The sequence below is a fragment of the Equus caballus genome, chromosome 8, assembly GCF_041296265.1.
Source record: "Equus caballus isolate H_3958 breed thoroughbred chromosome 8, TB-T2T, whole genome shotgun sequence".
Classification (NCBI taxonomy): domain Eukaryota; kingdom Metazoa; phylum Chordata; class Mammalia; order Perissodactyla; family Equidae; genus Equus; species Equus caballus.
This window is the reverse complement of record NC_091691.1, coordinates 73,233,136-73,250,951: the sequence shown is the minus strand read 5'-3', so window position 1 is coordinate 73,250,951 and position 17,816 is coordinate 73,233,136. Positions and strand designations below refer to the sequence as shown.

Here is a 17,816-nt window from a genome sequence, read left to right as displayed (position 1 = left end):
AAAACAACAGGAAGATGTGGATTCACTTAAAACAGAAGATTGCCATTTTAATAGTGCTTTAGGACCAAGGAAAGCAAAAGAGATTTGAAAACTAATACATACAAATATGACTTGTCTTTTAAAAAATACTGATAAGGAAAATGGGTCAGTTCTCACCGGAGCAAAACAATAAAGGAATATTCGATATGGCACAATTCTGGACCACACCTTCAAACTGGAAATCCCGTTTCTTGATGTACATTGGAATAGAGTTTAAGCTAAGATACAAAATCATCTTCCATAGAGATCAAATCAGCCTCCTTGGACTTGATGGAAAGTGGGGCACTTCCTGACTCTCCAAGAAGCTCCTTAGCAACTCACAGTAAGAGCGACAAGAGCTTAGTTGTATAATGACCATTCACTGGGGATTATGCATTGATCCTGGACACATAGAAGACCAGCAGCCTCCCTGAAGGAACCAGTTAGTCAGGAGCTGGCTAGACCCTGGTGGGAGTCAGTTCATCACTTCTTCAATGACAGCTGATATTCAATTTATAAAGTACACACTATTTTTTTTTTTTTTAAGATTGGCACCTAAGCTAACATCTGTTGCCAATCTTTTTATTTATTTATTATTTATTTTTTATTCTTCTCCCCAAAGCTCCCTAGTATAGTTGTATATTCTAGTTGTAGGTCCTTCTGGTTGTGCTATGTGGGATGCCACCTCATCACGGCCTGATGAGCAGTGCTAACTCCATACCCAGGATCCGAACCAGGGAAACCCTAAGGAGCCAAAGCAGAGAGTGTGAACTTAACCACTCAGCCATGGGGTTGGCCCCAAGTTCAGCCTATTTTTAACCTAACACATATTTCAGAAGAAACACTAACACTTCTTAAGTCAGCACTTGCTAACTGGGAATTTGTGGTTATTCAGCTCTCTAGAAGCTGACCTAACCTTTGCACTGTCTATGCTATGAAGAATGAATTTGCTAAACTAAGCATGCAGACAAAATACAGTGGGATTGGGGCATTTTTAACCCTCTGAGGCATTTCATGAACTCATATGCACTTTCGCCCAAACAAACAAAATGCTGATGATAAATAATTGATTAATTATTAAAGAAGAGCCCTTTTGAACTTCTCTTGGGGATTATTTATAGCTTAGTTCTGGTTACCACGTACTGCCATGAGAATCTGGCAACATTCGGACTAGCCACTTATTTAGATACCATGAATAAGAGACCATAAACGATTCCCTGACCTCTCACTAAAGGCAAATATAAAGAATTCTGTGGAATAAAGGTTGTTTCTCCTGGAAGGGCGGGGCTTTATCGCGGCTGCCCACACTCACTGGTTGGCTCCTGTGTTCTCAGAAGAGAGAAGAGCAGGCCTGGATGGATGTGCCTACCTGTCCTGACTGAGCAACAGGGCCGTCAGGGTGGAGACCACCGTTCCCACACAGCCATTGAGAGCCCACCAGGGGTTCTGGACCAGGAGTCCCACCACAATCAGGATTCCGCTGATGGGGTTGCTGACAAACACCACTTGGGACATGCCCCTAAGAACCCAGTCAACAAACTGGAGTACCTGGGGTTTGTCTGGAAGAGATGAGATGGGCAGAGCTAAGGAAGTGGCAAGGCAAATGGTACTCCTTCCCAAGTCTAGGCCCCCCGCCCCCCGGCCCAGAGCAAAATCATCAAAATCCCTTCTGATGAAGGGATCAACTTATTTTTGATATTCCTTGAAGCTCTCTGTACACTTTGCCCCTTTAGTGGCACCCAGTTTCTTTACGCTCAGCCCACACTGCCCGTATTAGAACTTCAGCTCCAGAAAGCATCGAAGGCACTTATTTATCATGTTCAGAGGTACAGATGCTTAAACTAAACCAATGGATTACCAATAGTAAAATTTCAGTTTTTAAGTACTGAAATTACAGAATGGAACTAAGTACCTTCCTCTGATATGAGGAGGACCCTGGCCCTGACCCCATCTACATAAAAACACTTGAAGAGGATTGCCTGTCAGAAAGTAGAAAGTTAAAAAGTGGAAAGGAAAGAGATAGATAAAAGGTATATATAACTAAATATATATAATATATATTTATATATATTTTATATATATAACTAAGTATATATAAAAATATAACTAAAGATATGAGTAGAAGAGCCAGCAAACCATTTCCCCCAAAGCCACTTCTCCCATCTCCTGGAAAGGAAGCATAAATACCTTTAAGCCAGTTGGCAAATGTTTTCATATCACCCATGACATAGCCAAGCGCTTTGGGGAGGCACCTGCTCCCTCGACATGGTGAACCCTGGTTTTCACTTTGGTCCATTTTAATCATAGTGGGTCTGTCCTCCATGGCCATCTCTTCCTCTGATTCCTAGAGGAAAGAACAGAGCTCATAAACACCGTAATATAGGACATTCCAAACTGGTCAGCTGTGGGCCTGGTCGCAGTAGCCATAGATGATAGGTCTAAAGGCACTTCATCTGGACCCTGACATCCCATGGGACTAAGAAAGCACATTTTCCTCTTGAAATAACACCGTGGAGATTATTACCCAAATCCCCTACTACTTTTGCCGTCACTGTCTTTACTGCTACCATGAGAAGTTTCCGGTTTTCAATTTCATAAGGTTCAGTTTCTAGTTCAACAAACATTTATTGAGCACCAAATCCTGCGCTCCAAGAGCTCAGTCTAGTGGAAAAGATTGAAAAATAGTTAATTTTAACATAATGAGTCAAATAATAATATAGACAGAGCTAAGATCAACTCCTTAAGCTTCGTGCCATCAATTCAAGGAGCCAGACATAAGGTTACAAAATGGCCTGCTCATGAACGCAAACTGATCAGCTACTTTCCAAGACAAGCAGCCTCCTGAAATTAAGCTTTTATTTTAAAATAAAAGGTTTTGGTTTTAAAAGTTTGAAAGCAAAGAAAAATTTTAAAAAGTTTGTGTGTCAAGACAACCTAAGAAACCCCCTCATCCACACTCTCCAACTCAAAGATTGCTTGAATATGTCCTCACATTAGGCAACTGTCTCAGATATTCTTTATTTTTGGAATTTGTTATTTACATGTTTAAAAACAGGCAAGAATAATATTCCACAAAGGTGTAGAAACTGGGAAAGGTAGAAGTGCACAAAGCTGTTGAAAACCAAAGAGTTGAGATCTAAGGATAGTATGATATAAGAAAGTACAGGGCATAACTATAGTAAGCATGCCTTGGGAAAATGCTAACAATAGAACCATGACTTGTGTTCACTACGAGCCCCTTCTCTTCTTACGAGAAGTATGTAATAGGAAAGCACCAACATCACCAGAATGTGGCACCCTGGAGACAAAAATGAAGGTTTCATGGTGCTGATGGTAGATACAAAAGAAGACCAATGATGTAATCCCAGAGGTAGACGAAGGATGAAAGACAATGGCAAAACCACCTTGAGTGTGCAAGAAAAGCCAAGAGCATAGCCAAGTAAGTGTGACAAAGGGGAACAACAAAACCGTCAGACCCCAGAAGGCATAATTCTGAAATGTTGAAGCTACGGGCACATAAGACATGACCAAGGAAATACCCAGAGCCCTCGAAGATTAACCAGCTCATCTTCTCCCTCTGGACAGGCTGTGAATAAGGAGTTCTAATGGCTATTTTTGGCTCCATCATGATTCCTTTTAACAGAGCCAACAAATAGCTATTAATAGATAATAAAGTTATGTCTTATTTTTTTTCAACCTTGACTCTAGTTTTGGCTTCCGTTAATCCTGGTTCAGAAATCACTGTGGGTAACTGATTTTTTAATTGAGTAACAATTACACTTCAGCTGTATTATTTTACTGCCCAACTAACCATCCTGCTTTTAAACAATGGCAAACCATTAATCATTACACAAAGCAGAAGCTATTTATGCAACGTATTCTAGACCAAGCTCATTTATTTTTGGCAAAATAGTGTTAGACACCAGCTTTTGGGAGGCTTCCAATGAACCTTTGCATTAAGAAATTCTTTTTTTTGTTTGTTTTTAAAGTAATATTTATTTTTTTTAAAAGTTAACATGTGCATAATAGGAAACTGAAAAACACGAGAAGCAATGAACAAAGTCATCCCTAATCATAAGAAGTTTACAGTTTGATATGTCCTTCTAGGTCCTGTGTGTTTATCTGCACAACTAAACATCCATTTTTATGTAATTAAGATTGCACAGTTACGTATCATGCTTTTTCAGACATTATGAATATTTACCATTTCAAAGTCCCAAAGCTTTATGAGTATTTTGATAACCAAGAATACACCACACCAACTCAAACTGGAAGAAAAAAAATGTAATCTTGCCTTTCTTGGAGACAAAAATGGCAACAGTCCTCTAGATAAAGATGTTGGCAGAATTAACAATTAAAATACTGCATTCCCTTAAAGTTCAATTAAAAGTGAGACAAAAGCACAGCAATGAAAGCACCTGATTACCACAGTCTACAGATGGAAAAAGAGAGACATAAAGCAGCAGAGTATACAAAATATAATACTTTTAAGAGAATTTATCTGATCTACACTATTAAAATATTAGCAAGGAGTTATGTTTCCATTGAATTACCTAACAATATATTCCTACAGTACAGCCAAAAGAGGCCACACACATCAATGGTTATCATCCAAGTATAAATGTGAACACATCCGCACACATCCCTTCCTCTGTACTTCCTTCAGCCCCTCTGCTGCCAACCTAATGAGCCAGTCCTGAGGGACATTGCTCAGAGACAGTTTAACAATTCCATGTCCAAGATGCTTCTTTTCTATCAATTATAACAAAAAGATATTTATAAATTGATTAATTCACTAGCTCTACTTTTTATCACACATTGTCACCTCGGGACATCTACTAAGCTTAGATGTTGCAAAATATTGAACCTTGTCCACAATAAATACAGTACTTTACAAAAACACACATATAGACCTACGGTTATAACCTAAAACTGTCTTCTAGATATGGAGATGCAAGCAAAGAGCCTTTCCCTCCATCCTTTCTCATCGCCCTCCTCCGCCATTTCAAAGACTAAGTGTAGGATAACATCTAGCTCCAAGAGGTGGATTAACAAAGACACACCTAGGAGATAGCCCTTCCTAAAAGCTAACAAAGGGGCACTTAGAAAAGGATTACTTTACTACCTCTACTTTTAATAAACTTTGGGCATTAGGACTTGTTTATCCTTTAATACACAGAAATCTTAACTAAAATGCACATATAGAACAATGGTTAGATAATCTGAATTTGTCTAAAGACTCACGGGCACACAACGCTTCTCTAGACACTTCCTTTCCTGTGCCACTCCCCCACCACCCAGTGAACAGTCAGCATACTCTCCAAGACATCAGGTTTAACAATCCCCTTCCTGAAATACAACCATTCCTATAATTAACTGAAAAAATGCTTAAACGGTGTTCCTTTAACTCTCTACTTTTAACATATGTTGTATCCTTTTAAACATCTAGAAAGATTACCTGTTTCAAATAAGGATTTAAGTTTGTCCACCAGACAACAGCAGCATTGAACAAACTGCACACAAACGCTATAATCTGAAAGTATCTTCTAAATAGGAATATCTAGCCTAGAAGCCCTCGCCGTCTCATCTCTACCAACCCTGTGGACAAGCATAATAAGCATTTGTAATGCTTAGAGGGGATTTCAACAATTTCTCTTCCTCAAGTTGCTTTCAGAACACAGTCTTTCCCATAAATTTTAACACAAAGTGTACACAATATTTGTTTTCTAACTCTACTTTTGTCATCCACTGGCAAGCTCTTTAGCATCTAGAAGGATTAGATGTTGTAAATTAAGACGTTTGTCTTTTATACACTATATACACAGCTAAGTAAAACAAAATGCACAGACATATGGGACAATGGTTAATCTGCCTAACTATAAACCTACTGGTATAAAGCCCTTTGCACTTTCTTTCCTTCCTCCCCGAACCAGCACAAATGTAATAATGTGTACTGCTCAGTGAGGCAGTTTGATCATTTTGATCATTGCATTTCTAAAAGACAGTATTTCAAATGAATTTAACAAAAGGGTATCTACAAAATGTATTTGACTAACTCTCCTTTTAACCTACTTTGTGCCTTTCTAAACATGTAGAAAGTCTAGATATTTCACATAAGAACTTACTTGCCCACTATGTACACAGCACTGTTCAATAAAATTGCACACGTAACAATGGTTATAATCTGAGATATCCTCTAAATATGACCATTTGGGCCTGAATCATTCCCTCCCTCCCTCCTTCTCTCCACCACCAATCCAGTGGACAAGTGCAAGTACATATAATGCTTAGAGGTGGTTTCACAAATTCATATCCAAAAGTCGTTTGCAGGAGACAAGCTTTCCTATGAATTTCAATACAAAGTGTACAAAATGGGCTAATTTTACTAAGTACTTTGTCATACACTGGCAACCTCTTTTAACATCTAGAGACTAGACATTGCAAAATTAGGACTCATTGGTTTACGATATACACTACCTACACAGCAAGGTAACCAAACGCAGAAACATAAGGGACAACGGTTAATCTGGCCTCACTGTAAACACACTGGCATAAAGCTCTTTCCACTTCCTTCTCCCCTGAGCCAGTGCACAAACACTTGTGTACTGTTCGAAGAGGGGGTTTGGCCATTCCCCTCAAAAGAAGCAATATTTCACATGAATTTTGACAAAAAGATATTTACAAAATGTCTTTTTACTCCCTCTAGTTTTAACCTATATCAGGCACTTCAGAACACCTAGAAAGATGAGATATTTCAAAAAAGTACTTAGCATTGTCAACTATATATATAGTAGTGAGGAATAAAATGCGCACACAAAACAATGGTCATAATACGAAAATGCCTTCTAACCATGGCCACTCTGGCATAGAACCTTCCTTTCTTCCTCCTCAAGGTCCTCTATTCTGTGTCCTCTAACCCACTGAAGAAACTTGGATGTGTGTCACTCCTGACGTCACTTCTAGTCGTGGCCTAACAATTCCATTTCAAACAGTCATTTCTAGAAGCCATTTCTTTTCTACGATTTTTAGGAAAACAAATAAGCATTTGCAAGATGTGTGATTCTCTAACTCTACTTCATCCTATGTTGGCAGCCTCTTTACATCTAGAAGGCTTAGATGTGGCAAAGGTTTTCTTTTGAAAGGTCGAGGGGCAAGTTGAGAGCAGCTTTTTAAAAGTATATACACAGGCTTTCTATAAAGGGCCAGAAAACCTTCCCAAAGGGTGGTGGGCACTTCCTCTTGGCCACATGTGGTCTATTTTTCTACCATGTCTCTTCCGATACCAGGTGGTTGGCAGGCTCTGGGCTTGGCGACATGGCTGCCATTAGGCCACAGAGGTGGGGATGGGGGGAGAGGTTCGCTGTTGCTGCTTCAAGGTCTGGGCCTGGCCAGTAGGCAGTGCGGTGAAAGCTCTGGGTCTCTGCAGGGCACAGCCCACCGTCTGTCTCCAAGGCCCCCCAGCTCACCCGCTGGCCTGCGGCCTGAGCGCCTGGAGGGCCGCGGGAGAGAAGGCCGCGCTCTGCTTCTCGCCATGCTCTCTGCCAGAACTAAGAAATTCTTAAATTGAAAACTGCTGGAGGTCAGACACCAAAATTAAGTCCATATGGAGCTCAGCTGGCCCATAGTTAAACTGAATTATTAAGCAATGATGAAAAATTGCCTTTTATTTCATAATCTAAACGATGGCTATCATTTATTTTCAGATATGTCCCTCTTTAAATCTCATCACTGAAAATATTGCTCGTAAGCCCTTTCCTCAGTGCGGTGACTCATTTTCAAAGCCGTACCAACTTAGGAGAGGCATCAGGCTTCAGCTGGGGCAAGGGCAAGCAGCTCAGATACACACAATTGCATTGAGTTTCCATAACTAGGTAGCTTAAGTCCTACAGAGGCAGCAGCAAACGAAAACATTAAAGTGGCATTTTCCACCAACTACAGAAACAATTAGGTATATGGGTTATTCCAGAGTGAAAAACTCATATTCTCAAATTTTCCAGCATTTATTTTAGAGGGTTTTAAATACATCATCACCTCAGAGATTTTGGAGATACAGATATGAAACCTGATTAATACAACTGGCCAGACGTGACTGAGAACCTGAATGGCCAGAGTTCCCTGCCGAGCCACCCAAAGGTAAAGAAAGATTGAAGTATTTTAGTCTGAAACCACAGCCCAACATATAGAAGGCTTGTTGCGATTTGTCTCTCCAATATCCGCCTATTGAGATAAGTCATGTGGACCTTTGCTGCTGTTGCTGAGCCCACAGGAACCATTTATGCTGAAGTGCTGAACCCTTTGCAGCCTGGAAGCCCTGACTACTTGTTCCAGAACTCAGACATGAGAACTGGTTCTGAGAAACCAGTAATTTAAAGTTGTAGTTTACTCTAGAGTTTTGTCACACTAGACTATTTGCATTTCTTTGGGGAATTTATAAGTATTCACACATCCTCACTGGGACTGCAGTGCAAGGCAGTGGAGCAGGGACCTTCCACTGATGCTCAAACTTCTCAAACCTGACTCAGGAGGCCATTAAATTTCAACTAAGAAGACAGGGTAATAAAATAAAAGGAAGAAAGTCTAATAAAATAGAAGCAGGATGCATTAAAAACCCTAGACCACGTTTTCCTAGCTGCAGCTCAACAGTCCACCATTTAAACCAAGATGAGTGCCACATGACTTTCTGGACCAGGGCCCCTGTGCATCCAGCTCAGCCCAAGCCTCACCACTCAGCAGAGCTTGAGCACCCCTAATCCCATGCTCTATTCAGAAAAGACACACCAGAGCTTGGAGCGCAGGCCACGAGGTTCCCGAGACAGAGGCTGCACGAAGGAAGCGTACCTGTTCTGGTGGCCCATGGGCCAGGGTCAAGTTTAGCCGGGCGAAGCCTTCATGCGCTGCCTCAACAGCTTTATTTCCAAAAGGGTCTGTCCAAAGAGGACCAGGAGGGGCATCATCAGCGCCGCCAATCAAAGACCGTCCATTCATCCTTCCTTTCTCTCCATACATGACAAAGGGCAGAAATACATGAATCAGCAGGACGCGCGCCCTGGCTCTGAGGAGTGCGTGAAATGCAAGACGGAGGGATGCCGCAGCGCACTCAGTGGGTTCCTGGGGATAGGAGATGTGGCCCCAGACGAAGACCTCTAACAGAGAAGGCAGCCTTCTCCATCAGCAAAGAGCTCCATCAGCAAAGAGGGACAACCAGCTGACTACACACATTGAGTGTTATTTTACTTTGCTTAAACAAAACAAAAAATGGTGGCAAACCATCCCACACTGAGACCAACGCACAGATTTAGTTCTGCTGCGCATCTCCACTAGTAGGAGGTTGACAGATCTGAAGCCTCTTCCAGAGGAGGGGGCTGGGCTTCAGGCTCTGAAATGCTTCAGGCTAACTATTGGGGCTCCATCTTGGGCACCAGCGCTAATGCAGCAGTTTCCTTCAGCTTCATTCTTAACAAATGCGAGGAGAAGAAGGCACAGTGTGGGGTCTTTTTTCTGCAATAAGATACTGCCACACTTTTAATGCACAGCCAAAGCCCAGTCTAAGAGACTGCTAAGTGGCATTTTTTCTTGTATGTGAATAAGAATTGTTAAATATTGGATATCACCTTGTTAATAATAAACAATTCTTAGTTGAATTCAACGAGTGTGATAACTTTTTATGTTTTCTTTTTCTTTTTTTAAACTTCCATTGCATCCAAGGATATCATTCTCCCTTCAGAAGTTCCAGAAAAGTTGTGTGTGTGATATTTCTTCTTTTCTCCCTCCTCTGTTTAATTTTTACCAGAAGCAGTAAAACATATTCCCATGCCTCAAAGTGAGCCTCACTCTCCTGTGTGGCTGACACATTCACACCAGGGCCTGTGTGTGTTGAAGTTAACATCCTAAGAATATTCTGGGAGCTGCACCTGATGAGCTTTCCAGCAGGAGTCAGAAAGCACTTTTGGTAGCCCAGATCACTAGTGAAACAAGCAGTACTCATCATTCTAATGTGAGGCAATATCGAGATTTCAATTCAACCAACATTCCTTATTTTATTGCATGAAATAAGACTCATTCTATTGTCAGCATATAGTAGAAATTTGTGCAATTGGAGAAACCTGAAAGTCTTTAATTTTCTATGTCTCAAGTATCACTTTTAAAAATAGTACAAAGTTTTGGACATTGACACAGAAGAAAGCATTTTAACATTCATGTTCTATCATAATAAAGAGACTTTCAGCACTGACATTTATTTGGTACTTACAATAATCTTAATTTTAGGTAGTTTTTGATTTTAAGTGGTGGGAGGTACTCAGTTTTCTTTAAAGCTGTAATCAGAAACAAAGAAAATGCTGTCAGATATTCCTGTCTCCTGATTAAAACACTTCTCGGAACACACTACTCCTAGAAGCCTCGAGGTCTGAATTCCACACCAGAAAAAGCAGCTGCAAACAGCTGCCCAATTGTGGCTTCAGCGTGGCCGACCAGTTCTCCAGATGGTTATCATGTACACTCCCTTCAGCATGACAGCACATGCAAAAAGGTCCATTAAACCGTAATGGGAAAGGACCATTCCCAGTACGCCACTTGTTTTTGAAGTCTCCAACTTTACTTAACTATTTCAAGAACACAGCTCAAAACTATACAGCACTGATGAACTCAGAGTCGTTTAGCACATCAAGTGGAGTCCTTGCTGGAATCTGTCTTGTACATGGAGCTCAGCCTCAGCTTCCACTTGGCTTCAACCATAAACAAAGACATTGCTTTCAAGCTTCTGGGAAGAAGCCCGGGGCTTTGGTAAATTGCTTTCTAGTCTACCAGAACTCTGACTTTGCTGCTTCTGCTCAGTTCCGACCATCTGCAACATACTTCTCCATTAAAAAAAGAAAAGGGAAAAAGAGCCAAAATTAGAAGGACAACCCCCCAAGAAGGAACAGTTGGAAACAAATAGGTATAAGGAGGGTACTCACACTCCAGCTGGCTTCCCAGTGGCAGAAGGCACTGGCTGATAAAGCCACTCTGGGCTCTATTGGAAGAGAGGCTGCTTACGAGGAGATAGTGCCTGGAGAGGCACCTACAGTTTTATACTCACAGCCCCACTCTGCATATCAGAGCACTCTGCTTTCTCCGCCCACTGTAGGCACCAACGCCAAAGCACTGCCGAGGAACTGGTCCCCTGGGCTGTACCTGATGTCTGTCTCTCTCTCTGTTCTTGATTCCATGCCAACAGCTTTGCCGTAGTTCCCGCCGGTTTCCGAGGTCTTTGCCCAGCAATTATCCTATTCAAGCTCATCTTTTTCTTCTCCACGCTCTTCCCTCCAGCTCCTACCCTCACCCTGAAATATTTTGGGGAAGATTTGTAACTGAAAAGGATCAACAGAGTGTCTCTTACGCTAAAAACTGAGGGATGGGTTGTTAGACAGTGAACTCTGGAGCTAAGTGACTACTCCTGGAGAGGAATTTTCTCATACTTGTCACAGCTTCTACACAGGTGTAAGAATCCAGCCAAGTCCTAAGGGGCGTGGTGCGAGAGTTGGGAGGACAGGGGTATACAGTTGGTTTTCTGGAAACCAACCTGCCCTTTTCTCCAGTGAGGAGAAAACAAAAATATAAATGTTCCCAGGAATGCACCTTTTTCCAGGTGAGAATCCTGGGACAAACTGCTGCTTTTTAAAAGTTAAGAGGCAAAACTTCCATAGCAGAGGAATGCATATATCAAGTGAAAAATCCCTTTCTTCCCCATTCTTCTTAAATTTCAGTTTCGTGGCTTGTTCGGAAATACAACTAACTCAGTTGCACTTCTATGAGCACAGAATTCAAACAAACAAACAACCCACAGAAAGCTGTGCAGACACCGTTGGTCTTTCTCTCGTCTGGGCCTCCCCCTATCCTGGGTGAGCTGATAGCTCTTGTCGGGGGTCAGCAAGGCAGCCAGGCAACTCTCTGGCTCCACCCACTGGACACCCGCCAAACCACAAGGTTCCTTGTCCTTTTGGGGATGCCCTCCCTCCAGGGGCCCGCTGCAGCTAAGGGTGTGTGTATCTGGGGCCTGGGAGGGAGATCATAGGTCCAGGTTCATGATTCAATTTTTGAGGTTCAGGCAAATCTCCTCCCAACATTTTTTTCCTGGTACAATAAGGAGAATCAACTCTTACGGCTGCCCTCAAGGAGAAAAACAATCCACAGGAGAAGAGTCTGAGGGCCTGCTGTAGGAATGAAGGGAATCATGCCAGTGTTCCTATGAGTTCCTTATGCAGATCGGTTACAATCCCTCATAGTAATAACGTTGATGCTGATAAGAATTGCACAAACGGATGACCATTCACTCTATTGCACGAACGGATGAGCATTCACTCTACGTGCTGGGCACTCTGCTGAGCATTTTATCCACATCAGTCATTTAACCATCACAAAAATCCTACGAGGTAAATGCCATTATCCTCATTTTGCAGATGAGGAAGCTGAGGTTCACACACTTGAAATAACTTGTCCAAAAAGTCTAACATCAAACTTTGTACTTTGGTGAACTCTAGCACCATGCAATATTTCCAACCTCTGCCCAGTGTTTGCCTTTCATTAATTTATTAATTAACTTGATGAACTCAGCCATCAACACACATTTATAAACCTCATCCTGCAGCCGTCTCCGCACGGCACCCGGGCAGCCTTCTGCTTCAGTGGCCCTGGGCACGGACTGAGGGTGTGTATTGAGTCTCAAGTCTTCTTGGCAGAGCCACCTCCTCCACCCTCCCTGGCCTCTTCCCCGTTCCCTGTAAAGCCACACCTTAAGTGCCACTCACAAAATACAGCCTTGCTATATGGTATCCACAAGGTAGAGCAAAGCAAGTGGAATCTGAGTCAGACAGGCCTGTTTGCATCCTTGCCTTGTCCCTTACTAGCTGTGTAAACTTCGGTCTGTTACTCATCGTCTCTGAACCTCAGATCCCTCACTGGAAAGTGCAGTAGGTTTATTTTCCTTATAAGGTTGCAATGAGGTTTGGCAATGATGTACGTAGAGCTCTGTATCTGACATGGGGAGTTGCCACCATTCCGACGTCTGCCCCTTTCAGTCAGCGTTGGTTTACCTTAGAGGATTCCTGAAAGAGTCCCTCCTCCCAGCTTCAGCCAGGGGAAAAGTTTCTTTCTGGCTCCCACATCGGAGAGGTCATAGTTACAAACCTGCAGACAACTATTCAGCAAGAATCCTAAACCAGGCGGCCGACACTGCTTGCCAAGTTCTCCTACTGCAAGATGCCAAGATGCCAGGTCTGCTGCTGCGCAGTTGCAGTGGCTTTGGAGAGAACCCTTGAGCTGGAGATCAGAGGGACAATCGGGCACCCAGTAACAGGTGCTTACATAGATTCCTAGGTGTTTTTAAACACTCCTATTACACACTTCGATGACTTTCTCTCAGTTCTTTCTCCAGCACCTTCTGGCGTCATTTATGGAGCATCATCTGCTGAGCATTTAAGCCCTGACACTGTTTTCCTTTCCCAACCTCCCCGAGTCTTCCCCGTGCTTCTCCTCCACGTGTGCCCCCTCCTCTCCTGGTTCTCTGAACTCGTCTGCCACCCCTCTGTCTGGCTTAATCGCAATTGAAGAAATGTAAAGCTTTCCCTCCTCTTTGAGTTTCTCCATAGACTTTCTGCTTCTAGAAAGTTCTCTGTCTCCTCTCTCCCTACCTACTCTGCCCAAACATTCACATCCAGCTTTCTTTCCTCCTCTATTTATTTGGATTTCCCAGCAGACTTTCACCCATCCTGCACTTCTGGGAACTGAAAGCAATTTGTGTACATATTCTTCCCTGGACAAGTGACCATAGCCCCTGGCCCTGAAACAGCTCTGCTATTGTCTTTTATTTAAAAAAATCTTTTATGCTGCACAGTCCCACGTGGGCTGGTAGGCATTGGATGACAAGGTCAGGATCTCTTTATCCATATCAGCTCTCTTTCTTCCTAGAAAGGTTTTGAGGGAGTTCATAAAATATGCGTAAGGGGTGATAAGATCTAAATCAAGAAATGGTGAAGAAGGGAGAACAAAACTATGGATAATGATAAGATTTAAATATATTTTTCTGCAATCGCTTGTATTCATAGCTATTTCTAAACACGTATTGTTTGACTTGGAAATTATTCCAACACTATTTCATTTTGACCGCTACTTGATACCAATTTATCTATAGGCAGCTTAACTTTCTAATTTGCACCACAAGCGTTAACAGGGCAATGTCCGCACTCAGGAATTGTACAGGAGAGGATTTCTCTAGAAGGCTCCTCTGCCTCGTGAGCAGGGCTTTGCTAAATGGAACAGAGAGTGTTAAGGAAAAAACATTCTCATTCTTCTCTTTCTCTCTTCCCACTCCTGACAAAGAGAGAAGCAAAGATGGCCAGTCTGGAACAGAATGTTCCTCTGCAGTGTGTTCTGAGCCCACAACATTTGGTTAGGTAAGCAGTCAGATGAAAAGGCACCAGATGAGATCCCAAACTCCCACTGACCCAGAACACCACTCAGGGGGCACCCTTGTCATGGGCCTTCCCCAGGTGTGGAGCCAAGATGCAAGCAGGAGCACAGCGCAAGCATCTCTCTCAAACCTCCACTGCCTGCCCTTGCCAAGGGATGTGGGGATGGGTGATGGCAGGAGGCACTGAGGCACCTATGATTTTGCTCTTCAATGCAGTTGGACAATTATTCAGCTCCATTCAATAGCTGGTTGTTCCTCCCACACACAGAAGGGTGAGGGAATCTCCATCCCTACCATGACTTTTATCAGATGCCTTCTTTCCATGCATCACCTTCTTTCCAGCTTTTAAATTAAACTCAGGCCAGGGTAAGGCCCATCGTGTAGGTCTCTGGTGTCCACTGCCAGTCCTAAAGGTGTGCAGGTTGTGTATTGCACAAGTGCACCATGTCTAAGGAGAGGCTTCATTAACATCCTAGACATTTATATATTTGTTGTAACAAAACTCCGGCAGATGACCCTAAAATATCTTGAGGAAAGGGGTGCTAGGGTGCTTTTGCACAAAGGGGACTTATCAGCTAACAATGGTGCTGCTGCTGCCTTTGTTTCTTTAGGATTAAAAAAACCAATTTCCCAATGAGGGACAATAGACAAAGGGGTAGGAGGACAATCTTGTCAGTCTCTTTAGACTAGGTTGAGGAAGGGATTGGAGTGTTGGGAAAAATGAGATTGGGGACTGGCATGGCCCTGTTTCCCTGGCCCTGTCTTGAGAGTAATTTACAACTCCTTAGATTGTTCCCTCACCATTAGAGATATTGTGATATCCACCCCAAGTTTAGGGAGTTGAGCTTTATTTTATAATTGGACTGAGAAGAGAAGGTGGGGTGGCCTGATACCACCATTGGGACTGGGGCTTTCTGAACAAGGGGGCCACATGACATAACTAAATACTAGCCCTCTATTCAAATACATCCCTTGATCCAGGTATTGGGAGAAAATAAACAACCACCAGCGCTGAGAGAGAAAAAACTGCAAGTAGGGGAAGTGGATAAAGCAATGGAAAAATCAGTCCTTCCCTGTCTGTACCTTACGTCTTCCCACATTTCTATTTCTCCAAGACCCAGAACTGACACCTCACTTGGGAAAAGGCACCACTAGTTCCAAGAAGCTGAGTTCTAACCCAGCTCCTTCCATTTGGAAACAAAGTCAATGGGGGTGATTCCTCTAACTAAGGATTACAACGGTGTTGAGAATTGCTATGTTTTATTTTAAAGTAAGGATTTGTGATTAATTGCTTTCTTGCTTTCTTCTAGTTCTATCACCATTTTTACGTCTTAATTCTAACTAAGAAATTGAAAATTTTAAATTTCCAAATAGCTATGTATAGGAATAATGGTGGTATAATGCTTAGTTGATTTTTTTAAGTTCTAATAAGAGATATTGCATCAAAAAAAAAAAGTAAGGTCCTTCCCACAAGGTTTAGGGTTGCTTTTAGCATTTTTGCTGAGAATCTCTTTGGCTAGTGTCAAATTTTCTTGGATACTTTTCACATTTTTACAACCAGTCTCTTCTGCTGTTAGGTCTCTTTGGCCATTGTTTTGTATTTCATGATGATCACTATTGCTCTGTCTAGGAAATAACTTCTGATCCCTGATAGTTTTTCTTAGCATGTGTCCCCTTAATTCTTGGCCTTTTTTAGGTTAAGAACCTTCACATTTCTTAGTTTACTCTCTGTGTCACTTTTGGAAATTAGTTCCCTGGCTAACTGTGAACTGTGCATAATCTTAATTCTAAAAGCCAGTTGGATCCCATATTCGTGGGATCCAGACAGCTCAAGCAGGCCCAAACTAGATCCCAAATTGCTCCTATAACACTCCACTTCTGGAATAGCTCTGGATGAGTGAGTGTTGATTCCAATTTGGAGCAAGTCCTGTCTCAGGCTCCCAGAGACATCATGATAGAAGCACTAATAACCCCAAAGTTAGTAAAAGGAAGGAAATAACAAAAATCAGAGTGAAGCACAACTCAGCCTAGATTGCATTCATTTAGTGATTTGCCCAACAATTATTGACCGGCAAAAGACAGGTATTTCAGGATCTTTGCTTCGAAGGCCATCCCAGCGATCCGAGCCAGGGCGCAAGTTGACTTTGTGATGAGAACGTTTTCATCTTCACAGATCACTGGCATTCTCTCTGCTGTCATTGTCTTGATTGTGATTGTGGCCAGTGGATTTCTCCTGGAGCCACTACAAAAAGCGACACTCCTCTCTCTTCGGATACTCTCTCTCCCCTTCGGGTGGGGAATGAAGGGCTCTGCTTCTTAAAGTCTAGAAGCACAAACTAAACTAGGGAAAAACAAGGGAGCTGCTAACTCTAATGTATTCTTCTTAGCCAAAACTCTATGGGCCAAAAATATTTCTTTTCCTCCCGGCAGCATTTTATGAATGCTAAGAATGCAGATGCCCAAACCACCTTATCTGCTACTCTTCTCCTGTTCGTAGTCCTGCATATAATTAATGTTTAGACAGAAAGGCACCCTGGTGCTGGCCTCAGTATGGATTGGCTGAAGGGAAGATTTTCTTCAAGGTTGAGGTAATCAGGGCCTCTATCTAATTCAGAGAATGGTGCTACCAGTCACACAGCCCGTGCTCAGGAACGTGGCCCGCAGCGCCCAGAGTTTGGTTTGACTCCAAGACCAGAGCCGTCAGATGGCACGATGGGAGCAAAGAGCCAGACTCAACCCTCACACTTTCACCTAGCGTTCCTCTGTCTGTCTCTCCTGAACCGTCATCTTTGGGGTTAGGTTAATGTTTTGTAAACTGCTACAATGCCCAGATTTAAAAACAGAACTGCAGACCCTGGAAAACAAGGTTTCTACGAAACCAGATGATAATAAATATACTGTTCTCTGTGGTGTTAATATAATTTTGAGGTAGTCCATGGAGCTCTGGCTCTAGAGTCCTATAGACCTGCTTCTAATCCTGGCTCTGCCACTTCTTATCTGCTTGCTTTTGGGCAAATTACTTAACATCTCTGAACCTCAAGTTCCCCATTCATAAAACAGGGAGGGAAATAGTCCCCACATCACAGGGTTGCTGGGAAAGTCAAATGAAATAAGACACGTGAAGGACTTAGCCCAGGGCATGGCACATGATACACATGAGAAATGATAGCCATTATTGTTAATATTATTATTGCTTTTAAATTACTGTTATTCTACACACATTCTATTCCACTTCTGACTGAAAAGGACATAGAGATATGACACGGCCTGCCAACATTTATTGGTCGCTATCCAGGCCTTTTTCCTTGTGAGTTAGTAGCCGGAATGTGAATTTGGTCCCAGGTTTCTGGAC

At 42.5% G+C, this 17,816-nt stretch overlaps 1 protein-coding gene across 8 annotated transcripts in view; it reads right to left on the bottom strand.

Moving 5' to 3' along the window:
- The window catches only part of SLC14A1 (solute carrier family 14 member 1), a 54,499-nt gene that overhangs the window by 15,069 nt on the left and 21,614 nt on the right, over window positions 1-17,816 (bottom strand). Inside the window, exons 1-5 of one of the 8 annotated variants that reach the window (XM_070221001.1) lie at window positions 10,974-11,109; window positions 10,268-10,331; window positions 8,857-9,012; window positions 2,206-2,362; window positions 1,388-1,577 (exon numbers count right to left, since the gene is read on the bottom strand). In XM_070221001.1, coding sequence (XP_070077102.1) covers window positions 1,388-1,577; window positions 2,206-2,362; window positions 8,857-9,003 — 494 coding nt within the window. In that variant the 5' untranslated portion in view covers window positions 9,004-9,012; window positions 10,268-10,331; window positions 10,974-11,109. Of the gene's footprint in view, window positions 1-1,387; window positions 1,578-2,205; window positions 2,363-8,856; window positions 9,013-10,267; window positions 10,332-10,973; window positions 11,340-17,816 lie in introns of those variants that run through there. The other 7 variants (XM_070221002.1, XM_070221004.1, XM_005612867.4 and 4 more) reach the window with 7 other exon arrangements.